This window comes from Micropterus salmoides, unplaced genomic scaffold, assembly GCF_014851395.1.
Source record: "Micropterus salmoides isolate LMB-PRFRI ecotype aquatic unplaced genomic scaffold, ASM1485139v1 Ms_hic_scaffold_18, whole genome shotgun sequence".
NCBI classification, from domain to species: domain Eukaryota; kingdom Metazoa; phylum Chordata; class Actinopteri; order Centrarchiformes; family Centrarchidae; genus Micropterus; species Micropterus salmoides.
Genome location: NW_024040928.1, coordinates 7,992,059 through 8,017,807, shown reverse-complemented (window position 1 = coordinate 8,017,807; position 25,749 = coordinate 7,992,059). Strand labels below are relative to the sequence as shown.

The 25,749-nt window shown below is 41.0% G+C and overlaps 1 protein-coding gene across 8 annotated transcripts in view; it reads left to right on the top strand.

Moving 5' to 3' along the window:
* LOC119909150 (neurexin-3b) overlaps nt 1-18,474 on the top strand; it is a 287,510-nt gene extending 269,036 nt beyond the window's left edge. For 5 of the 8 annotated variants that reach the window (XM_038727230.1, XM_038727229.1, XM_038727233.1 and 2 more), the window contains 2 exons: nt 5,237-5,315; nt 15,612-18,474. In XM_038727230.1, the coding sequence (XP_038583158.1) occupies nt 5,237-5,315; nt 15,612-16,597 (1,065 nt within the window). In that variant the 3' untranslated portion in view covers nt 16,598-18,474. Of the gene's footprint in view, nt 1-5,236; nt 5,316-13,377; nt 13,957-15,611 lie in introns of all 8 variants that reach the window. The other 3 variants (XR_005445387.1, XR_005445385.1, XR_005445386.1) reach the window with 1 other exon arrangement.
* The last annotated feature ends 7,275 nt before the right edge of the window (nt 18,475-25,749 follow it).

Here is a 25,749-nt window from a genome sequence, read left to right as displayed (position 1 = left end):
TATTGTTACTGATAGCTTGTGAAGAAACATCGCCTGCTCACCTGGCCAAAACGTTATGAAATGTTAAAATGAAGGCATATGTTTACAAGTCTATCTTAATAAAAAGACTCATAATGCCCATATGTACACTGAAAGAGCTGATAGAGCTATTGGTCACTGTAATTGTTCATATAGACATCCCTCCCTAATGTGATATCAATGTAAGTGATGGGGGACAAAACCCACAGAACTCTCTTACTATTTTTGTCAAGGGCATCTGGTGGCTGGACCAGAAGAAAAAAGAGACTGTTTCTGGTTAAAACAAAAAGTATCTTTCTCTTTTAAAAATGTCTTTCTCTGCAGGGATCCTTACCATAATGTTGTCAGACACTTGTAAGTAGTAAAAACAAGGACGTACTTTGACGGGATGAAATTACCTGCAAGAATTACATTGCAGCTCTGTGTCGTTGTTGCAGACTACAGCGCTCATTCAATATTGAATCAATTACAAAAATTGCCATCTCAATTAGTCACAAAGAGCCAAAAATGTGGAAAATAGGACCCAGATTTAAAAAAATACATAAGTTGCCTTTTAAGGTTGCATAGCGTGAATGAAATGTGTGTGTCGACAGCTGGATTATTTACAATAAAAGCGTATCTGTTGTGTCTGACGGACGACTGAAAAACTTGGCTGAAACGCCTCCTGTGTAGACAAGCTGTACCTCAAATGAGCCTAAGAAGAACAAATAGAATTGAAAAAATGCAACCTATCCTAAAACCAACTTTAATTCAAATCTCACATTTATTTATATATATTTATTTATTTATAGATTACTACCAGGCAGGCACAGTATTCTTTGTTTTTTTTTTCCTGCGGTAAAAACTTTTTAATAAAAAAAAGGTGTTTGTTTCACAAGCTTCAAGTTTATTGTTAATCAATTTTGCTGCCTCTTTGTTCACTCTGAGGTCAGGCCTGACTGGTGATGTAGCATGCACTCCATTCAGTTGCTGAGGTAATTGCAGCTTCACTTGTTAATGGGCTCTGCGTTGCTGCTGGCTGATTCAAAGTAGTCAGTCCAGAATTCCTGAACACCAGAGAAGCTTTGTCAAGACAGAGACAGCCCAGCATCTTTGCACATTCTCCATTTTGTTTGTCAGTGCCATCAGTTGTGAAACTAAAAGCTGTGTATTTTGAGACTCGTCTCCCAAAGAGGCTGTCTATCTTTATCGATCGCCGGTGTGATCCTTTTAGTTGATGTGCTGAAGTGGTCAGAGGTAAATGCTGTTTTAATGAAGTCTGGCTATTGATTTGGCTGTGGTGTTTGTTTGTGGAGTTAGGAATTTGAAGATCACTTGAAGGCAGGGTAATCAGGATAATCAGGCGTGATGCACATAGCCTGTGAGTTTTATGTACTGATATCATCGTATGTAATTTGCTTTGTTCGCATACGATATAAGTAGATGGCATGCGTACATATATTAAAGCTTCCCACACACACAACACACACGCTGGTAGATCCCAACACAAAAATGACGCTGAGAGTGTTTGTTGAGAATAATTACACCAAAAAAGAAATCACTTTGCTGCCAAAATATATCCCACTCTATGTTATGGAGATTTAGACAGAGAATTGGATTTCCCCAGCTGTGAAATCAGTTTTTGTAGTCCCGCTGGCCAACCGCATCATTTTGCTATACCCCACTGTAGGCTCCCATCACAGTACACACGAAGCCTATGCCTTTTATGCTCCATGAGCTTCCTTTGCATTTACAGCATCTAGCTTCGTGCTATATGTTATTATCGACATCTCCGGTCGACTGAGAAAAGACTGCGTGTCACTTCATTCGTTCTGCATTAGCACAAATTCGGAAAAATGGCACTTCAATCTGAAGCAGCAGAGATGCATCATATGTTTATCAAAATGAATGAGGCCCACATCTAGTGGATCTACAAATGTCAAACATCATACTTCAGAATCCCTCCTCAATTTTTCTGAGTGGAATCAAAGTCACTTAGAATCATCTTTGACTCCAAGTCAGATGATTTTCAATCAAAAAGAAAATGAATAAATTGACTGAGTATGTCCTTCTACCATTTAAATGCAACCTTTAGAATACATGAGCTGAGGCAGCCAGTCCTCCTCTTTCATGTGGATCAAAGATGAAGTACTTAATGATTTTTTTCATATGCGTTCTGCAGTGATGTGCAGGGCTTTGCCCTCTGTATGCCAACAAGTCAAGAGAGGGCATAGATTATAAACATTTTTGATGAGGCTTACCTCAGGGCTAAATGCCATCCCTTTGACCGTTACTACATCCCTGTTTTTTTCTCATCCCATTAGTAGCACTACTTGATCAGTGGTGAGTTGGAAAATAATATCAAGTTTTCTTAAACATTGTTTAAGAGATAAAAGTGGAGAGAAAAAGCAAAAGGGTCCCTGGACTTGAACGTGGAGTCCCCGGTTCAAGTCCGTGTCAAGTGAAGTGTTAGCTCCTAAGCTACAGAGGCTCCCCAACAATATCCACTTTTATATAATTAAAGTGACATTCATTTTTGAATTACTTCAAAGGAACACTTCATGATGTGTGTTAATAAAGTGCTACTTGAACTCATTTGAAATGGCAAAAAGGTTGCACATTCTACTGCCTATTTTAACCTGCAATCTGTGCCCATGCACAGTTAAAGCAAAATGATTTTGGTTTAGGGAGACTGATGTTTTTTTTTATTATTACTCTTTTGCGCCCACACTGCTAGGGGAATATGTATAAAATGTTTCAAACCTCATTTTACAGACTGACCCGAGCAAAATCTCCTCTACGACTTACATATGTCTCATTACAGTTGTTTATCCATCCATCCATTGTCAACCGCTTATCCTGCGTACAGGGTCGCGGGGGGCTGGAGCCAATCCCAGCTGACATCGGGCGAAAGGCGGGGTACACCCTGGACACGTTGCCAGTCCATCGCAGGGCCACACATAGACAAACAACCAGTCACACTCACAATCACGCCTAAGGACAATTTAGAGCCACCAAATTAACCTAGGCCGCATGTCTTTGGATGGTGGGAGGAAGCCGGAGCACCCGGAGAGAACCCACGCAGTATAGTTGTTTATGGTTTATTCAAATTATTTTATTTCATATATTTCATATAAGAAATGAATGAAATTAGAGGAGTATTACAGTGCTCTTAAGAAGTATTTTTGCACACTTATTATAACCTTGTGTTCCTACAGCATTTACATCACTGCAGACGTTGTGTCCTGTTTGTTAGTTTTTCCACAACGTGATTGTGGCTGAATTTTAAAAATAGTCAGCGGCAGAAACACACTTATCTAGAGGTTACTTACTTCTTTTCAGTTTTTGTCAGACGTTGGATGGAATTATTTTAACTACAAGGACGCATCACTCCATGTAATTACCTCTCCTTTCATCCTGCTGTTCTGCTGTTACAGTGACACTCTCCCTGTCTAAAGTCTTTGTCTTTGAGACCAATTACAAACCCAGTTACTCATATACATGGCAGAGAAATCGACATTGGGAGAAATCTAGCTGGAGAAACCAGGTTTCTATAATCCCCAACGCTGATTATAGAAACCTTTTTTGCTTACATGATGTTAAGGAAATAACCCATTAACCTGCTTACTTGCATGCATGTAAACGTGCTGAACGCCAATTCAGATTTGGCCCATGTTGGAAGACATGTAAGAAGTTCTAGCCTAGTCAGATGGCCACGGCAACAATTAAGAAAAATTGTCTTCGGGCACTTATTCAGACGGGAGAATGACACATTTACATAATGAAGTGCATGTGTGAAAGTCTGAAAAGGGGCTTAACAGCAAAACGCATGGGCTGTGAATCATCCTATTCAGCTGAAGTTTGCATTTGCAAAACATAGATTGGTGTGTATGACTCTGCATCCAAGGCAGTGAAAATATTTGCTCTGTGCTGAGACGCTGTCGGCATCAGCTGCAGAGAAATGCAGCATGAATGGACAAGAGAAAGGCAGTGTTTTCAGTTGATGCTGGGTTATGGTGTGATGGTCTTGGTCTGAAATTGCTGGAACAGACTTTGAAGTGGCTCGGGTTTTTCATCTCTCTCTCTGTGTCCCTGGCTCCCACATCTGCCGCTATCATAATAACAAGCAATAACCCTCTTTCAGCAATAACCAAGACTTTTACGCCTGTAATGTGGCTTCAATAAATAGTCATGTTTACCAAGGGGCTATATTTTACAGCAATTTAGTTTAGAGCCTCCCCTCTTACTTCATTTTTTTTGCCTCCACATGCTGGAGTACAGTGCATAATAAGGTGCATTATGTACACCAGCACAAACACGCATCAACACATTAACAAATGTACCGATAGAAAATAGCACTGCCCATCTCTCATAATCACAATACACATCAGGAATATGCTTTGAAAACTCTACTTTCTCAATGTGAGGTTTGGTAGCCCTGCATGTTGAACAGCAGCATGCGTGCGTATGCATGTGGTAGAGGTGGACAGCTTTCTCTGGGCCCTGTTAAAAGCAGCAGCACAAGCATGGGGGCGCGTTTCATTAGTCTGTCAAACTCAATGATATTTAGAGCCCCACACCCTCGGCCAGAACTAGAAAACTCAATCAGCACTCTGATTTCATAACCCTGCTTGGTGACAGGGCTTATTTTATCGCCCCGCTGATTCATTCTAATAAACGCCGGCTGCCCAGCGCACCACCGCTGAAATACAACAACCCCCCCTCCCCACTCTGTCCTCCATGGGTCGACCCAAAAAAAAGGGAACGGGTGGGAAGAGGGGATAAATCAGAATTGTGGTAACTGGAAGGTGCAGATAATCCATCGCTGGTCCGGGTGTAGCTAGCAAGTCTGCCGTCCCTCCCTCCCTCCCTCTACACCCTTTAGCACAAATCAGGAGCCGGGACAGTGTTGATCTGTGAGGGCTTGGTGGGGCCATTGATTGTGGACGACAGAGGAGGAGAGGGGCGATAAATAATCGGAGGCAGAGTGCGGAGGGTGTAGGAAAACAATTATCTGCGGAGGTGGAAAGCACATAAAGTGAAGAATGATAAACACTGTGAAATATGATTGACTCCAAGTGATATATGGAAGCCGAAGGACAGGCGGAGAGGTCTGTGTGTGCAGAGATATCCTTGAATGGAATGGCTGTGGGGCAGTATAGATGAGGACTCACTATACTGCTCTGGGCCTAACAACATTTTCCTGTGTATATGTGTGAATGTGTCTCTTTCTCCACAGACGACGGATGACATTGTTTCGTCGGCGGAGTGCTCCAGCGACGACGAGGACCTGGAAGAGTGCGACTCCGGACATGCAGGTGGGATGGGTGTGTCGAGTTGTGCTTGCTCTGAACCTGGTCTATTTCTCCTTATCTTTCTTTGATTTGCTACCGAGGAGCCTCTCCTCTTAGCATCATGTCCCATGGGAGCTTCAAGTGTAACTTCAAAAAGCCCTTCGAAAAGCCAGTGTGAGAAATATACACTAGTGTGAGGGGTTCGCAGTGTATATCTAAAGTTTAAAGAACTCTTTGGAGATGGATGAAAGCAGTAAGAAGTTTCAAGTTTCTATATCCTTAGCATGCTCTCTGTAGGAAGTTACATTTTTAACTTTCACCGTAAATAAGTAAATGCTTACATATTATAGCTGCTGTAGTTAAAGCTCATACCTTTCATCTCTTAAACAAGTTACACTTAGCTATGGGGCCACTGGTTGCAGACATGAGGAAGCGTTGATACTAATTTTGTCTCTCAGCATTCAGTCGAGAGCAAAACTTTACTCAACAAAGTACGAAATTAGTATCAAGCCCCATGTCGCCCGCACTGATGCTTCAAAATGTATCTGTCCTGTACATGGTTGATTTCCTCTTGCTGTGCGTGTGTGTGCGTCTCTCTTGACAGAGGATACATTTTGAGATTCTTTCGAGAACAAAGATGCTTTCAGCATAGATACTGTGATATGTAGCAGACTAACTGCAACAGAGCCTCTTCCTCCCTTCTCCTACCTTCTTCTTCTTCTCTTGTTTGTACCTCTGTTTCCTTCGTCGGAGGCTTGCCTTACCTGAAACATTCTAATAGAGAACAGATATCCTCGAATTTCTGTGCGCATCGTCTCTCTTCCCTCCGCCCTTTACACAAACACACACATAAAACACACACAAACACAAACACACACATCACTTTGTGATTAGATCAAAGTGATAAGACATTCGCTCAGTGGAAAACAGAGCTGGAAATAAAACCGCAGATTTAAAAAGAGTGGTTATTTTGAGGCAACTTGGGTTTGGACGGCTTTTGAACAAGCAGCTGTCAATCACACTTGTGCCCGGGAGCAGCTGGCGTATATCCTAATAGTATGTAGTAAAGCAGGAGGAGTGTGAGCTCTATTGAAACTGACTCAGTATGTAAAAAGTGTCTCCCCTTAGGCACTCTGGAAATCATTAACAGCTCAGGCTATTTGATTGCTTCACTGTCCTTCAAAACGCCATCACAGTGGACTAATTGATGCTGTGTTAATCTGGCTAAATATGGCTCAGCTTAGCACCAAGCATATGCCCACTTTTCACTGCTAATAATAAGCCTAAATTGAAACAATGCATTGCCCTTTCACTTTATCTTTGCTCGGAGAACATAATAGATAATCGGACATTTTTTTATTCCTCTCGGAAATGAGGTCTTTCCGTGTACTTTTGTAGATATCCTGCTAGTAATTTTACCATTTTCCTCATATCTGTGAATGTAACTCATTTACTTTGAAGCTTTATCGCACTGTAATAGCGTTTGTTTCCTTGAAATTATGACCACATTTAGGTCCTTGTGCTTATGGCTTTTAGATGTAAAGAGAAAGCCATTTTCTCCGTGCCTCTGTGCAGTATTTAGGTTCTTTATCTATAAGAATGAGTTGCTTTCTTAAATCAGAGATTATTGAAATTGAATGGACACATTTTTTACAGCTCGTGCGTTTTTTGGGGGTTTTTTTTACGTTTCCGTAGACAATTAGAACCTCAAACCCAAGTATTCTCAAAAACGGAACAAAGCGTAGTGGAAGAAGTTATAACTAAGCGAACATGGTACCCTCCCCTCATATAGTGGCAACATATGTAGTCATACACACTCATACATACTGTACATTTCACCATGTTGACACAGAAATTCATATCCTCATTCCTTGCCCCGCTTCCAGTTGTATGAACAGTTGCATGACATGATGTTGGTTTCTTTTCTGTTGCACTTTGTTTGTTTTTTTTCTCCTGTGATGCACATATGAACATCTCTCTTCTGTATCGATTTGGACCCAGCTGCTGGGTTGCTTAAGATTTGAGCGTTTTGTGTTTGCTTTACTTTGGGGCCGGGGTGGGTTGAGTGGGGTGATCTTTTATTTTCTTGTTGGGTTTTTTTTTTTTTTTTTTTTTTTGTTTAGTTTCTTTTTTTTTGTCTTCCTCATCATCCGTCGTCCATCCTCCAAGCAAGGATAGAGCCACTCCTCCCGTTTTTGCCTCATCTTGTGCCGCATGAACTTTTGGTGGTTGGAAAATTCAAAGTTCTCCTCCTCATCAAGTTTGTGTTTATTTTTTTTGTGCCATATGGCTTCTAAAGAAACATCCTCCCCCCATTTTCGATACAACATAGGGAAATGAACGGCAACAAAATCTTTTCTTGCCATCATCCTTTTTTTGGCCTTGTGCAGGCAACCCCATTCTGTCTCAAGAAAGTTGTGTGTGAAAGAATGACTCCCGTCTCCCCTCCCGAGCGTTAACCCCACCCCTCCCACTCCATCCCGACTCACCTACCTTCTTTCTTTTAGCCTTTCTGCATATACATGTCTGTTTGAATGCAGATGGCATAAAAAGACTTTTATTGCCACAAAGTATATCTGTTTTTCTATTCTATCTGTTGCTCCAAGTAGAAGGCTTTTGTGGCATGCACACTGTACTGGACTGTACCGCAGCTCTATAGACTAACAATAATCCTCTCCCCCCAACTCCCCCGCTTCTGCATGGATATGATTGGCATCCATTTTGTGTGCTGCTTCTACTCCACCCATAAGTCTCAGGCTAACCCCCAGCTGGCTTCTACTACATGTCAGTGTGTGTGTGTGTGTGTGTTCGGGGCTACAGCGGAGGTCCTGCGTCGCCGCTGTTCCCCACGGCAGCCCCTCCCTCGGAGGCGTATTGTGTTTGTGCTTGTGCCTGCTGTCTCTGTCAGTGCTCCGTCTGTGTCTGCCAAGCAGCCTGTCTTGTCTGCTGTACGTGGTTGCGGTTGTGTTGTCTGTCTGTTTAATAAAACTGTTAAACCTTACCTTTTCCCTTTGTCCCATGTGAGTTCCACAAGAGAGCAAATAAGGAGTGTGCAGTGAGATTCCTGCCCATTTACATGGCATGTTTACATAATTATTATGGTTATTATTAAACTGACAATAAAAGTATTACTCCGTGCAGGAATTCACTACCTAGTAGAAACTACTACCTGAAAATCACTAATGAAAAATATGTGATTCTCTATTTAGAGAAGAGAAAATATCAAGGCAATTTATCGTTAATTTCACAGTGATTAACAGATTAAAAGTGTTGCAGCTTGTCATTACCGTGTAATCAGAGCAATTTTGTGATTAATGTGTAATTATATTTTAGTAATTGATGCAAATGAATTTCATAAATCCACAAGTGCAAATCGGAATGTTTGATTTATACAGACAGTGCCTACAAGTTGCTCTAAATCCCTACAATACATTATATCAGTTGGACCAGATGGAAAGTAGTTTATTTCAATTTAGACTGATAAAAAGTCCAGCTTTTATTAGGGCTATTTTATTATTTATTATTATTTATTTTATTAGGCTAAATGCAGAATGATAGCTCTTTGACACAGCACAGAAAGCACAGGTGTTACTAATACTGATGAAAATGGTTTTGCTCTATTTACTCAGTAGTATGGGTAAGCTGAGTCAGGGACACTGTGTGCACCATCCCCAGGGCCTGGAACACATAAATGGAATGGGACCATCATTATTGTCATTAGTTACACCTGGGTTTTTCCTGCCACAGCAATTCAATATGCCACGACAGCATGGTATATTGCAGTGGCTCCAATGTATCAGTGGCAGCAGTATGAACAACATGTCCGCATTCCTAAATGACATAATATGTATATCGGTTAAGGCCTTCCAAAATGACCCATTAGAACATCTGCCACTTCCATGTTTAAGGTTATCTAATTTTAAGCAACTAACGTTATTTGATTAAAGCTGCTCTAAAAACAACAGATCACATGATTGACTATAATATGAAAGGAGGTGCTCATCAGGACGAACCCAAAGAGCATAATCATCCGACTCTGCAGTTCACCTCAGCTCTACGGAGCATTTCAGCCCTTTTTTAGCTCATTGTTTTGGTTTTATGGCCCACAACTTCACTGCCCTGCCTCACTCACACCGCTCTCATCAGCGTTATTTCCAGCAGCACCAGGCAGCAGTTTTTCAAGAAATAAAAACAACTCTTAAAAACCACTGTATGCTACCTGACCAGCACCAAACAACTATTGGACAAAGATAAATTGCTACTGAGCATAAACATACAGCTAGGTTGTTTCAGTCTGTTTAAACAAACGACCAGCACTTTTTTTTTTCTAGAGATGACAGCCTCCCACAAATCTCTGCAAACAAGCTAACTGTTGCAATATGAGTGACAGTCAAATAGATCATAAAAAGGTTGTGTATTTAATAAAATGGCTATAAATGATCCTGCATGCGCCATTACCCTATCAGCCTTTGATGAAATGGAGCACAGATCAAACAGATGTAACATATTTATCGATCATCTCCTCATCTTAATAAAACAGAGTTGAATCTCTGGGTGTCGGGGAGCTGCACCTTAGTATAACTTGTAGAGCACTCGGGAGATGTTTGTGTTGGGAAAGCAGTTGTTGGATTGTTAGTCTGTTGATGTTGTCTGATGTTTACTGTATGACACACTATGAATTTCCGCAAAAAGACTAATAAATATCTCTATCATTGGCCTTGGTGGGTAAAGTGGAGATCTGTGGCTCAAATTAATGTTAGACAGAAAGCATGGATGTGATGTTGCAGGATTTTGTCATTGCTGTAGATGAAGTGGACACATGTAGGGTGCAGAATGAAGTATCACTGGGTTTTCTTGTGGCATCAGCTATGGCTTCCGTCAAGCCCCATTGGGCCGGCTGTCACTTCACCACAGGCCTCAGATCAGTTTAAAGGTTATTCAGCTGACACATGTCCGCCGAGTGCAGAGGTGCAGCCTAATGGCTGTACAGCAAATCGACCGGCTGACAGGAGCGAGTCGCCACGCCTGCTGGAGATGCCAATATAATACGCCAGGCTGCGCCCAGCCTCATGATGACGGATTAAGAGCTATGTGCCATGCGCCGTAGCTTCGGGACACCCCTGGACGGAACAGAGTTCCTTCTCCTGCCAGAGGTAGTTCATGTACGGAAGGATGTACAGGGCAGACCTGTCCGCTTGCTGAAGTTGAAAATGAAACATCGTTCAACTTTTAGCATGGAAATGAATTGTCCATCAGTGAGAAATTAGACCTCCCTTGGCAGGGGTATGCACAGGCAAGATAAGATAATTTAATGGCAAATACATGTTTCTAGAAAGCTCAGCCATTGCACAGGGCACCAATATAATCCCTGTCATGTCCCTTTAAGTGTGTCCACACTGAGAATCTGAGTTTTGTTGGCTCTCTGGTAATCAGCTCCCTACCTGTGGTGGGTAAAGGTGAATGAATCTGCTACAGCAGGTCTCTGGGCACAATGCACACGGCCACAATGGGATTTCAGGGCCCCAAACCACTGACTCACCCACAATTTGCAGCATCAAAATCCCATTGACTCAGTTCATCCATGGTTGGTGCTGGTGCACCGGCTTTCCGCTTTTATGGTGTAGCATCGTCAAATCCCTGACACACCGTCGGGATTCATCTCCATTCGGAAGCCTCAGCAAACGCTGGATGGACACGGGGATCAGGAGAGAGAGGAGAGGGGAAAGAGAGAGGGAGTGGAGGGAAATGAAGGGAAAGTGCTGCTCTGAGATTTCTGCATCTGTAGCCTCCAAACTGCTGAGGTAGACAGTCAATCAGCTATTTAGAAGTAACTGTATTTACTTAATTCCTCTTCAAAAGCCAGCACAGGCATGCAGCCGATAGTCTTTTTTTCCAGGATTGATGAAAAGCAGAATGACTAGAAAATTTAATTTGTTTCATGCTTTTGTGGTTGAAAATGATAGGATCGTTTTTTCTCATTGATGCAAAGGCTAGCCAGTAGGCACTGGCGCAGAGAAACACTTGGTAATCTGAAGTCCTGCCTTCCTTTTGCTTAAAAAGAAAGAAAACAGAGTAAGTGGCTGTAGGTCTAGCGGAGTGGAGAATTATTTGCCAGGGAGGCAGAGGCTTAGAATGAAATCCCCATCCATCTTGACGAGTGCAGAAAACAAACGCAGTCTGGTTAAGCAAACCCATTAGAAACCGCAGTGTTTGTCTGCTTCTGAAATGCAGCAAGACGTGCAACGCTTGTGCAAGAGCTTACACAGGATTAAAGTGTTTACCAAAACATCAAGGTCCTCTGCACTGACTTTACTGGAGACCCTTAACGGCAGCGGTTCCCCTCCTATTCAAGTGTTGTGTTGATATAGCGCAAAGCTAACAGTCGCCAAAAGCTGTTAGCCAAGAATGGAGTGAAAGGATGCAAACAAGGCCAAGACAACAAGGGCAGAGTAGAATAAATAAAGCCTGGGATGAAATCACTTACTCTGTGCTGGCATTGTTTATTTAACAAGGCAAGGAGCTTGGCTCTGCTATTAGAATATTATCTCAGCTATGCAACATGAGCAGTAGCTGTTAGTTGAACAGAAGTTCATACAGTACATTAGAGAGCCACTCTGTATCATGTCTCTGCAGCACATTTGGACAGTCAGAAAATTCCCATTGAAGACATAAGTGCTGATAAACACAGTGTGACAGATGCCATATTTCCTCAATTATGCTTAACTCTTACACCCACTTTTGCTTAATGAATGAGGTTTCTGTAACCAGCCCGCAGATGAGCAACCAAAACCTGATGTCTGAAGACAAAAATGCACACCTCACATCTCCTTTAACTCACAAATAAAACTCGCCACCCTGTGCCCTCTTGTGGAACTCCTTCCCCACACGGTGTTTATCTGTCAAACGAAGGCTGTTGGTTATGCACATAACACAAAGCATCTAAACATTTAATAAAAGGTAGCTCATTAATTATCACTCTACTTCCCCTCTTGATTAATTAGCGAATGCAGTGGGCCTAAATGCCACATAATGATGGTTGTATATCACCCACGGTGCATCTTCTTCCCCTGTTAACTGCTGATGAATTATTCTTTGCCTGAGAAAATATCCCACAGACCTTGGTGGCAGTGCCCTTCAACTGACCTCTGACCCCTTCTTAAACCCCTTCCCCTATCTGTCCCATGGCTTGCTGTATTGTTCTTGTATATTACTCTCCCTAAATGCAACTTACTTAAGCATGCATTAACCCTAACTTGTTATAGTGGAACTAGAATCCAAAATAAAACCATGTCTGATTGACCTCTCTTTCTCTGACGTACATCCAGATTGCACGCCCTGTCCTGTGTTTTAAAATACTAACAAGAGAAATGTATTGAAGTAACTAATAATAAAGTCTTTATTATTAGTTAAACAAAGGTGGTGACACTTTGCCTATAAACTGTCCCCCCCTCTCTTTGTCTGCCTCAGTGTGTGCTTTCTGGTTGTTCATCTCTGATAGTGTGAGAAATTTTTTGCCTTTCTTTCTTGCTTGCTAATCTGTTTTTTTATTTTTGTCTTTTTGTGCATATATGTTAATACGCATATATGTTTATCTCTCTTTCTTTTTCTTTTCTGAAAATGTTCAAATTTTAACTATCTGCTAATTTGCTAAGAATCACTATTGCCAATGTTTTTGATGATTTTTTCCCCCCTAATTAGAATGAAACTTCCTCTTTTCTCTATGAATTAATTACCATGTCATAAACAACAGAAGGTTTTTTTACGATTGGGTATCAAAACCACACAGCTTTCAAATTCCTGTCCTCATAGAGAAAAAAGCGAAAAGTCACCTCCAAAGTAGACCCTCACCACTATCTGTGAAAACTGTTCCAAACTGTTTCTATGCTGATCTCTAATATTTTCCTGTTTATTAGCAATCTCTGATTGAAATTTGGATTTAATCAATGAATGAGTCGATTGATTTTGTGCATGGCAAAGAAGTTGCAGCTTAGGGTTTGTAAAACTGTCAGTGTTGAGAGTGCTGTTCTCTTTTGTAGATGGGCATGTATATGCTCATTGTTTGTATATCCCCATCCCTTCCTTACAGCCAAAAGCTCTAATGCCGCCCGACCGCTTCGTGCCGCCTTTACATGGACATGGCAACTGATGTACACGTTCACCCCCATCTATGTCATTTCCTTCCTAGTATGTTCATAGGTCCCACCCCGTCTCACACTCCCTCCTCCCAAACCCTTTACGTAAAGATTCTAAAATATGTACAGTCATCCGTTTGTTCATTGCTGATGAAGTTTAAATCGAGCAAAAAAAAAAAAAGATAAAGAGTCGTCTAATCAGGCTGTAGATATTTATGGAAAGAATTATCTATCAAAGCAAGAATTATAGATATACAGTTTTCTTTTTATACAAAATTAAATGACTATCAAAAGAACAAAAAAAAAAAGATATCCTGAACAGAATGGTGAAGATTATTTTTCATGTCATGATGTGTGGATGTATGTGTTGTTGCCTCCCTGTGCCATCCTGTCTAAAAAGAGAAATATATACTAATTAATCAGAAATTGCTAAAAAAGAAACTAACCTAACTTGTCCAAAGGCATTCTTACACAACTTTCTTTTGTAAATTTTTTTTTTCTTCCTGCCAAAATCATGCGGGCAATTTGTTGATGTAAGTTGACAAAACTGATGGTATGCTTTCTTCCTTTGAAAACTGTTTTTTGTAGGCTTTTATGATTTTCCGAGCTGACTTTCTTTTTACCTGTTTTTTACTACTTACTTATTACTAATCCCTTTCTGGATAGCTCTATCTGTGGCTTTACTTTGTGAATGTTTTTTACAATGTTTGCTCTAACTCTGAACTCTTTTTGCAATGCCTTAATTATTATTTCGTTTTCCTTAATTTCTGTTGTGTTCTTTTCTTTATTGTTCCAAAAGGTTTGCATCTCTTTATAGTGCCCTGTTTGTGAGCCTTTGCAACGTACAAACAAGCCACTTTGGCAAGAGGATAAGCAGCTTCAATGGACATCTGAATGTTTCAAACTCTTTGTAGTAGTCAAACAACAGGTTTAACCAATAAAGCATGTGGGATCAAGTGTTCCAAAATGTATTAATTATAATGAGTCGCTGTGGAAATGCTTTTAAGCACCCAGATCTCTTCCATTCTTACGAACAATTTAATAACACCACACTCCAAATGGAGAACACGCGCTATTAAAAGCGAGATACTGCCAAAAACTACAGCAAACATTCATGTGTCATTGAACTGCCCGGTGACTTTGTGCCATTGTGGTAACTGTAGGGGTCAAAAGGCAAGAGGCTAGGGCGAATAGGGGAGCCCACTAAAGCTCCATTTTTTATGACTTGTGAGTGGTGGCTTTTTGCTGGTACAGTTGTCTTTTGTAGATCAGAGTGTGGCCCTCTGATTGACCTAAAGCGCCAATCAGGTTTTTAAGAGGCTCCAGGTAATGTTTTTTGGACTTTGGAGCACTTCTAGTCCAACAACACTGCCTTTCCTTCATTTTTCAGCATTATGATGCAGGAGTTGTTGGTATTTGTTCGCCCGTGTAGCCCAGGTCAGCGGGGTCAAAAAGTGCCTCTGTGAGCCGCTACATGGAACACCTTACAAACAGTTTCTCATTTCAGACTTAGTTAACTTGCTTTCAGGCCCACTGGCTTGCACTTGAATTGCAAACACATGCTAATACCCTCTGCTTCTTTTTATCCACAGAGCGCTCAGTTTTTGAACGGACTAAAAAGGATTTACACTTGAAGATAAATGAAACAAGCCTCTTAAAAGCCTGAGCTAGTCATTTATGTGGAGAAATATGCAGCATTATCAGATAGAACTAAATATAGGGCCACAATTTGTGTGGCAATACACATAACTTACACTTTTTTATATACAACCATAGCAAATTATGAATTTACGTAGCGCATCATATGATAGCCATGACTAGTTGATACAGCACACTGCTGTCTGAGAACATGTAGAATATGTAGGAGTTTATATGTGGAGTCAGTTTAATGTGGCTCACCCTTGTGCATCCCTCAAAGCCTTTTGATGCAATGTATACTTTATTTATGGCTGTTGTTTTCTTTCAGTTTGGGTCTTGTTTGGTTCTGAGTTTCGTTGTTTTTGCACTGGTACGGTATTTTCTGTTCCTTCTTTCTTTGTTTATCCTCAGTTCATTTCCTCCCTATGTTCAGCTTTGCTTTATACGTTCTTTTGTTACCGATTCTTTTGGTGTTTGGCTGCTTCTTGACGTGCTGATGGAAGACTTTCTGCCCTCTGACTGCTGTTTGTTTCTCTCTTTCACTTTCCAGGAGGGGAGCTAGTCATCCCCGTTCTAGTTGAGGATCCCATAGACATCCCTTCTGTATCCACCCGTTCTCCCTTCATCCCCCTCCCCCCTACCCTCCGCCCCGTCCTTACCATTATTGAGACCACCAAAGAATCCTTGGCCATGGCCACTGAGGCGGGGGTACCTTGCTTGTCGGACCGAGGCAGCGATGATTGTGATGATGGTGATGGTGGTGATGATGGTGATGATGATGATGATGATGGCATGGTGATTTCGGGGTTTGGCTCTGGCGAAGCTTTCGACTCTAGCCTGCCCCCGACTGACGATGAAGATTTTTACACCACCTTCTCCCTGGTAACAGATAAGATCTTGACCACATCGGCTTATGAAGGCGGCTACAAAGCCCTCGCGCCCAAGTGGGAGGCCAAGGACTTGAGGCCTAGCAAAGCCTCTGAGGCAGGTAGGACTACACCCACCTCGCCTCTGCCTGACCCCCGGGGCACGCCGCCGGCGGCGGTCCCCTCAGACACGCCACCCAAGCTGCCCGCCGGGAAAATGAACAACCGCGAGGTAAAACCCCCGCAGCCGGACATTGTCCTGCTGCCCTTGCCCACGTCCTTTGATCTGGACGGCACCAAGCCACGGGGCCCCTTCATCACCTCGCCCATGCTGCGCACAGTGCCAGCTGCCTTGCCCACAGTTCCCGGTGTGGTGCGGCGGGTGCCCCCTGGGGCCTCAGAGGTGATCCGGGAATCCAGCAGTACCACGGGCATGGTGGTGGGCATTGTCTCAGCCGCCGCCCTCTGCATTCTCATCCTCCTCTACGCCATGTACAAGTACAGGAACAGGGACGAGGGTTCCTACCAGGTGGACGAGACGCGTAACTACATCAGCAACTCGGCGCAAACCAATGGCGCTGTGGTGAAGGATAAAACACCCAGCGGCAGCGCCAAAGGCAGTGCCAGTAGCAAGAGACCGAAAGACAAGGACAAGGAATATTATGTATAGAAATCAGAAGTCATTTCCCAACACATACAAAAATAAACAGTTTGGAACAAAGTTATAAACATTTTGACAGTACCATATTGGCAACTGTGATTTAAAAAGGATAAAATCTCTTGAGAACTCAAGATTTACTGAGTCACTGAAACATTTACAAAAGAACTTTGGCTTATGGAAGCACACTTACTATTGTAAGCATTACAGTGAGACAATGCAGTACAACTTCACCGGGACTCAGCGTGGATCTTTTTAAGAAGTCCCTGCTGGAGGCAGTGTGAATAACATCACTGTAACATCCACACGACCCCAAGTGACTGTCAAGAGATGTGTGATCCTTAGAGTTCTAATGACCTTGTCCATTGTAACCCTGTAAAATACGATCACTGTCATTTCGGCCATTCTGAGCATGCATGTGAGGTGTATGTGACGTGGTGCTGGCATCTGTGTAAGTGAGGGACCTCAAGAAACTATGATTGTCGGGGAAAGTTGGAAGTCAAAACATGATTTCACATTACAAACGCTTTCATTAAATGTAGCTTTCATGGATGCAATATGAGCTAAAGTATATGTAAAGCAGTCTTTTTATTTCTATTTTTGTTTTTTATTTATTCATTCAGTAGGTTATTTATTTATTTATTGAATTTAGATCTTTTTTTGAAGGATGATGTCCAGTCAGGGTTGACTAGTGCTCAGTGACCGCTCAGCAGGATGTGATACAGTAATGTATCTCAATATTTCTCTCTCCCTCCCTCACGTCTCAGCTAAGGATTGGGCTGCTATGCATGGTATCCACATTCTAGATGGTGTTCAAGCGTGCAAGAGTGGATCCACCAGGCAAAATGCACAATACATTGTTATTTCTCTGAATTTTAAATCTCTGATAGCATTTTTCTTTTTTTGATCCAGTTTTCATTCCATTTCCCCAAATGCTGTGTGAAAAACAAATTACCATAATTTGTGTCTGGCGGAGATTTAATTGTTGCAATCTTAAAAAAGAAAAAAAATCCAGGCTAACTCCAGTGTGAACAAGTGTGATTATATCTGTTGTCACAGAGGACTCTGTCAAAAACAGCAAATATGTTTACATATTTTATTACATCATAGCCGTTGTGCTTTGCAGGTCAATATTGTACAGAAAATTCAAGTTCTGTTGATTTTGAACCTCTTCTTGTATAGACAGACCATTTGATTTGATTTTACTGCTGTAGCAACATGGGAAAAAAAGATTTATATTCTTTTTCCAGGAACGCCTGGGGATAAAAAATGATGTGCACAGGAACATTTGTTTAGGTGGGGAGAAAATGTTAGATTAGACGTCTAGTCTCTCTGGATGGTGTTTCTCTTCAGTCGCATGAATATTTGACCATGGGAAGCTGTCAATCTAATAGAATAACATCTTGTATTAGGGACTCCTCTTTATTCAGAAATTACTTTCATCATGTTATTTATTTTTTTATTGGAAATTTAAAAAACAGAACAAGAGAATAAAGACAGATTATGGATTTGGAGATCTATTGCTAGCACCTTACAGACTTACAGGTGTTTTTTTTTCTTACTTTTTTAAAAACTCTGACGTCAATGTTGTTGTCTGCTCAACTCATCTTTTTGCATATGTTTTTTTTCTGTTACTGTGTAGCTTAATTTCATGTCTCATTTTTATGACATTCTCTTCTGGCAATATGTTGTTTTTTTATGTTATTTATTGCTAAAGTTTTTTGTTCTTGTTCATTTTCATGCAAAATCAGTCGGTGTGTATGTTCACTTTGATTTTTTGTGTTGGTACTTGGCTTTTTCAACCAGTTAATTATTATTGTCTTTGCTCCTTTGACTCCAAACAATTCCCAGAAATAAAAAAATGTTGTTCCCAAACTTTTTGGATGTTAGACTGCGGGTGGCTGTCTCACTCATCCATGTTGTGGTGTAAAGGCAGGAGAAGGCACAGCGAGGAGATGGAGAAAGATACCATCTATGCCGAAGACTATTCACTGAACCCCAGTTTCTCATACATTTTGCTGTCACTTCAATGATTTCCTTTTATACCAAAAAGTGGTATCATTTCCATTCAAATGAAGTCCAGAGCAGAGCAGCTCAACACTGCATTTACCTATAGATGATTATGCAAATTCATACACTGTTCATTGATGCAACAAGAGAAAAAGGGACACGTAGAGAAAACGGTTATTATAGGGTCCAGAGTCATCACAACAGCAGAGGAACGGCTTTGGGTTTCTTTAGAGTCAGGCCTTTGTGAGAGTGCACAGCCAAATGAGATTCTCCACAACCATATGGCCGGGTTATGAGCTACTCAATGGCAGCAGCACCTGCTTTCCCAGCTCGTTTTTACACCGTCCATATTTCGTGCAAATGGGCCTTCACAGAGCTGGTCATTAACTTGCAATAGCCCATTGATGTAGGATATCAGAGCAGCGTGTGTGAGTATATCCAGCTTGCACAATGACTACATATTAACTCATTCATCCTGCCACAGGCAACAGTAACAAGGAGACCAGGAGGGATTTCATTCACTAAGGGACTGTTTTTTACATTCTGATGCAGACCCACATTTGAAGATTCTTTTTTTTTCTTCACCAAAAAATGTGTGGACATTTGTTCTACATAAGTTAACACAATAAAAAGTTCATGTGTAAGAAAACAACATTCATTGTAGCAAGCAATGACATTCAATCCACACTTCATCTGACTGCAATATATTGCCCAGAGCAGAGAGCCAAGCTGAGAGAGCAGTAACTACAGAAGTGTGTGTATGTGTATGTGTGTGTGTGTGTGTCTGTACCAAACACAATATATATATACATAGTCAAATTTTTGAAATGAACACATTCTCATATAATTACTTGATTACCACTCTACAGAATTTTCATCATCTTTTAGCTCATTATTCTGGTTCACACTCATCAGTGCTGTTTTCAGCCACAGAGAAAGCAGTTATTCAGAAAAAAAACAATAACCCTCTCTACCCTTGCACCAAATGGCAGACTAATCATTTGTGACCATCTTGTGAAAATAATGGAGCATTTTGTTGCTAAACTTGATATTTTTTTGTGTCTGTTGCACCCACCTGCTGAGATTTTCCTTGCTAGGTACCATTAAGCTAACAGGTATTTAGCCAAGACGTCAGTTCATCAGATATTACAGATATTTTTGATTAAGTTTAGCTTTAGCTGAGGCTAGATGTAGTAAGCTCAGCAGCTAGCTTTCACTTGATGTAGCATTCTTGCTTTAGCTGTGTAGTTTGCTCTCTTTCTGTGGCAGAGTGCTCTTGGTTTGGTGTTTAGCTCTGTTTTGTTGTTGATACTGTAAATTTAATGCGCTGTTTTTACAGGAATTATACATCTTTATGGCACTGTATTTTTTAGCCTATAACAAATGTGAAGAAGCCAGTTTTAGGTCGTCACCAATTAAATACTTGCTGTGTTCTGACTTTGTAGGGTAAAATATTTTCTTTTAGTTAAGATATTTTACAGTTCTAAGGAATGTGAAGCTGTTTGTCATCCCTGATCAGTTCAAGCCGACTGCCCTTTTTGAAATCACTCAATATGTATCTGGTCTTTTGTAAATTGAGCCTCAAGCTGCAGCGTACTGTGCACCAGTTATAGAACTAAAACTCTACTTTTATCTCAACTGTCAGAGCTGATTTGGGATCAGAAGCATCTGTCAGAGGCAATGAACTTCATTCACAACATTACGCTGGAATACGAATCTCAGTCTAATTTTGCAATTGGACATAAATAAAGGAAGCTGGTAAGACAGCAGCCAACAACCAAAAAATCTCTAAATTCACAAATGCGACTGAGAATCTACTGCATATTTTTATAAAGGAAAATATTCTGTATGAAATCCTGGTAAAAACCAAATGGCCTTCTCCACGGTGCAGAGGGCAGAGATTAAAATAAAAGACAAATTCTATGAGGCACTTAACATGACAACAACATCAAGAGAACACGGAAACAAAAACAAGCACCAGGGAAAGTAATTGCAGCATAAATCACCACAGAAAGAAACAAAAAATGCATAAAAAGAATTATAGTTCAGCCAAATATTTCCCCCGGTAACAAATAAAAAACATATATTAGCAATTAATATTATGATCATAATGAATTTAAGTCCCCATGTTGACGTTTAGCTCCTCTAAAGCCTAGTAGCACCAACCCTGAAGCAGTGAGGTATTGCTGTTTTCACAACCATTAGTCACTTTCAGATTTACACCAGCATGGTGCCAGCAGAGGAAACCTATCCATTTGATATTCACAACCCATTTGCTTACACAATTGTTGGCTGACAAAGTTTATTGATTGGATTTTATGTGTAGCAACTACTTTTCCTTTTAGTCAAATTAGTAGAAGTAGATTACATCAATCCCGCTGATGTCGGCTGGATAATTCATATCTTAATTGACAGAAAAACAATTTACATTTTGCTAATGGCTTTTCCAAATGGATTTCTGTGTATGTTTGACTGCATTAGCTCTGCCTTCGCCCTGTACAGGGTCTCTGGAACGCCAACAAGGGAACAGCTCAGCTCCCCTTCATGCATTTAAAGGCTGACATTTGACCTGTCATGAAATTTTACTTCAACTAATGAACTGGTTAATTTCACTTAAATGCTTTATGGCATGTTTTTCCTTTCAAATAAACAGCTGCTTTGTAAGAGCGATACATCAACTCTGCTGTTTTTGTTGCTTCCTACAGTGAGGCAGTATGCTGTAAAACACCTTGAGCACTGGGAGCATCTGCAGTTGTAGCATTTTATGGCTCCCCTGTATAGATTGTAGACATGCAGCTTTTTTCTCTCCCAATAAAGATTCAGGAGAGATGCTGTATACCCCATGGACTGAAGCTAAAGCAGCTGTGAAGGCGACGGTGATCTGTGCTGACAGGTAAAATATGAGCCTGCTGACCTTAACTCTGGCATTGTGAAGGTCACACACATACACACATGTGCAAACCTCAAACAGAAGCATGTGTCTCTGTCTGTGTGTGTAGGCGCGCACCTCAAACATGCCTAAGCCACACACACAGAAAAAAATGGCTCTGTGGTTGCACACTTAGGCATTCACATTCATATGTCTCAGTGGGTGCACACGGTGATACATTAGCAGAATAGTCAGGTGTATATATGTGCACTTAATTCACTTTTGTGTCTCCCTGTGAGGAGCACACCTCCTCTTATTCTTCCGCTCCATCACTCAGCAGCCAAAGCTTTCAGTTAGCTCCCCAGACCTAATTAACTGCCAAGATATGAATGCGCTAATCTGGACTCTAAATCTTCAGTTACACTGACAAAAGCTTTTACAGGCTGTCACAGCTGCATGATAAACAACAAAGCTGCTTTCTCGCCTAGTGGACACAGTGCCATCTAGAGACCAGGTCTGGCAACTCAAGATTTTTAGACTTGGGGGTATTTAATTTGTACCATGTACCATGTATTTATTTCCATGCATACATAATGCATGTGTATGTGTGGTAAAACCTCCACAAACATAAAACTCTAGAATTATTTTTGAACAATTCATTTTAATTTGACTGAAATTAGAGTAATATTAACATAACTTTGAATGGATTATCACTGATGTGGAACTAAATTTGGAAGATTCATCTAGGTTAGTTTCCCCAGATGAGACTGGGCTGCAGAGGAGATGAAGAGAGCAGACAGCCTGAGCTGCACACCAAAACGCTGCTTCTCTTCTTCTTTCTCTGCAGTCAAGAGCATCAACAGGCTTGTGAGGATGTGTATGATGCCGTTGGAGGGAGCATGAGTACGTGGTTTCACATAATTCCGCATGTCTTCATCTCCATCTGTAGGTGTTGGTAAGTGATGTTCAAAACTCTGTGCGTGTGAGGGTGTGTGTGCTGTATCCACTACCTAGGGAGACAGGCCCACTATCCAAGCTTGACAGTGTGATTGGATCTAGTGAGAATCCCATTGAAGCAATAAGTATCTCAGTGGCAGCTCCACTCCCCGGGGCCCATGCACTGCCCTACAGGCAGACCCCAGCCCTGCCTGTTCAGACCAGATGGAAAGTGAGTTGGGATCTGGAAAGCAAAAGAGGCGAATGAACTTCATACCGTTTCAGCTGTAGTGAAGGTGACTGCGGCAAAACCAGTGGTAAAATATGATGTGATCATAAGTGATGGTGACAGATAATTGTTTAGGGTGTCTAACAGGGGTTCTGTATGCTTCTCAAATCAGATGTGCTGTGATGAATTCATAAAAACTCAACCTGAGACAGTTTGGATGCATTGATTGATAGAGATCAAAAAGAGAAAATTCCAGCGATAACTGAGACATTTTCATCAAGAGTGAAAACTTTTTAAACTGCGGCAAAAGATCAATGTTGCTAGTAAAGGTGACTCCCCTCCTGATAACACACTCCAAAATTCAATACTGAATTCCACATGAGGCGTTTTGCCTCTAGCCAGCCAGTTATAGCAAATGATAATCTGTTTTTAATTACATGGCCTGGTTATATAAAACTTTAAAACATCCATCTGGTTTATTTGGGTGGCTCTCAGCTTGGTCCTGGCAGGTGAAATAGGATTTTTACAGAAACACAAATAAACTACACCAGGACTCAGCTGCACCAGCATTTCTTAAATTTATTAATAAGTTTGTGCTTCCTAAGTTCTTAGTAACTACCAGCTAATCTCTAACCAGAGTAGTGATACACTAAATTGTGTTGCACCAGTAAAACTTAAATGTCTTAGCTAGTAAAGAATTTACAATGTTTGATTGAGTTATAGCTAACATTTGTATCTGTATGAAAAACAACTAGACAGAAAATCACCGTAGCATCACAAGCTGCAGCATAACTTCTAAGAATATAGTTTTAGGGGCCAAAACACATATTAAACTAACCTGGCAGTCCTTTGAAGATATAGGTATTGCTTTGGTTTATTTATAAATGCATACTTGGAGAAACGTGTGTTTCAGAGTGAGAAGCAATAAGTTTAAAATGATGATTATGCTAACCTAGCTGAAATTATTTGGTCATTTACAACATTTTGCAATTTTATGGTGTGTTATGAAATGTTATTTAAAAGTTGAAATTGTACTTTAAAAAGCTGTAAAGTGTCTGGTAAGATGTGGTCCAATCAATCAATCCAAAGGGGTCGTATTAGCAAGCTAATGTTAGTTTTGTCAGTTAATTCAGTTAGCTACACAAAAAGTTCAACCAGGCAGCTAGTAGGTGTACATATTAAGTCAAATCTAATTTCTACTGACAAGAATAGTTTGTGTGGAGCAACGTGTTTTAATTTAGTGATTCAGAAAATTCCTCTTAACATTTGCATTATAAGCTAACTTTCAAATTAGCTGAGGTATAGCTAGGAATTATGGACCAAGACGTGACTCTTGGGGATTCTTCCCTTTCAGACTCCTTCCTTCTCACATTAGCTTTCTTTCATATGAACATTAATGTCTCATATTCACAGATTAACCTTAACCATACCAGTTTTACCATAATTCCCCCACAGATGTTCAAATCTGTCCAAGTTAGCCAAATTTTATTCTTGCTTGTTCTAGTTGCTCACCGATATCCGTTGCAAAATTTTATCCACACCATTCAATGCAGAAGTAAATAAGCTAGTTAGAAATGTACGCAGAGAAAGAGAAATGTAGACCACTGCGTGAGTCAGGATCCACCTCCATACAGGCTAATCACATATTCATGTGATGCAGTGAGTGATAAGTAATAAATTAATGACACTGAATCTGTTACAGCCACGTCGCTTAAGTCAATTCACAACTGAGTCGTAACAATCACTGGTTGCTGTGAAGTACTGCAGGGATGCTCCATGTGATTTAGCGCAGGTCCTCACAAGTGATGACACTCGAGCGTGGCATAAAGGATGTGATGAGCCTCCCGCTCGCAGTGCCAGGAGAGGTCATTCTGGCATCACGACTGGCAGGCTGGCCCTCCACACCTGTCTGCCATCAAACATGGAAATCACCCCCACTCATCCTTGACTATTGCATTTTCAATGAGCAAACACAGCGTTCAGCACTTCATCTTATTTTAAAATGGGTTATAAATACAAAGTGTTGCACAACAGTTGCACAAAAAACATGTTTTTTTCTAAGCCCAGGAGAAAATGAGTTTGATATGGAAACTCAGCTGCAGTAACCCATTCACTTATTGAACGACAGCGGCTGGATACACTCTCAGCCTCCGGGCTTAAACGAAAAAGCAGAGCATGGCTGCCTGATTGAATGGGTTTGTAATGCAAGCCAAATAGGTTTGTTCTAATAGGAATCAGCCTCAGTGGCGGCTGCAGGGGCTTACGCCAGCACTATAACAGCAGTAAGCAGCGGTGGCAAACACCCCATCGCTGTTTGATTGGCTGTGAGAAGCAGAAGCAACACTGAGGGGTTACTGTGTTTACTAATGGCCGTTTTAGTGGGCTAATATTCAATGAGCCTTAACTTTAGCAATCATCGTATTTCTGAGGAAGGGTTTTACACATATATATATATATATGTTTGTGTGAGTATGTGTACACTGTGTGACACTCTGTGACAGGCTGTACTGGCTCAGGTGTTTTAACAACTTCATAAAGTCCAAAGCTTCTCCACTGTGACAGGGATTTAAAATCCTAAAATCCACATCCTGCCATAGTGCCCTTAAGAAAAACACTGTAATCTGAATTCCCTGTGGAGGTGGGTATGAGATAGGCTAAAGTGAAATGATCCTTATTACTGTTGAATTTAAACCAGGGAAGCAACAATAAATGTTAAGATATGAATCTAATAAGCACAGCATCTCTAGGCCTCCACTGAGTGTTAGGGTTCAGATTTTATCAGATCATTTAGAGAGGAGTAGTTAACTAGTAACTAGATGTTTTAAAGGGGGTGTATGCAGTTTTTTAATGAAATGAATCACTCTTTTATTGCCTATTTGTGAATGGGTTGTAACCTCACATAACAATGAACCATTCGCCAGCTTTCTCAATGGCCTGTAACCCCCTGTGCGCCGCTTCCTCTGTGAAGAAATTCTAATCTAATTTCTTCACGAAATCTATTGGCTGCGCTCTCCCAAGTCTCTTCCCTACTGATTCTGAACTCAGCGACAACACCGCAGCTAATGAAAGGGAGTCCGCTAAACACAGACTCCAACACAAACTCCACTTAAGGATAAAACA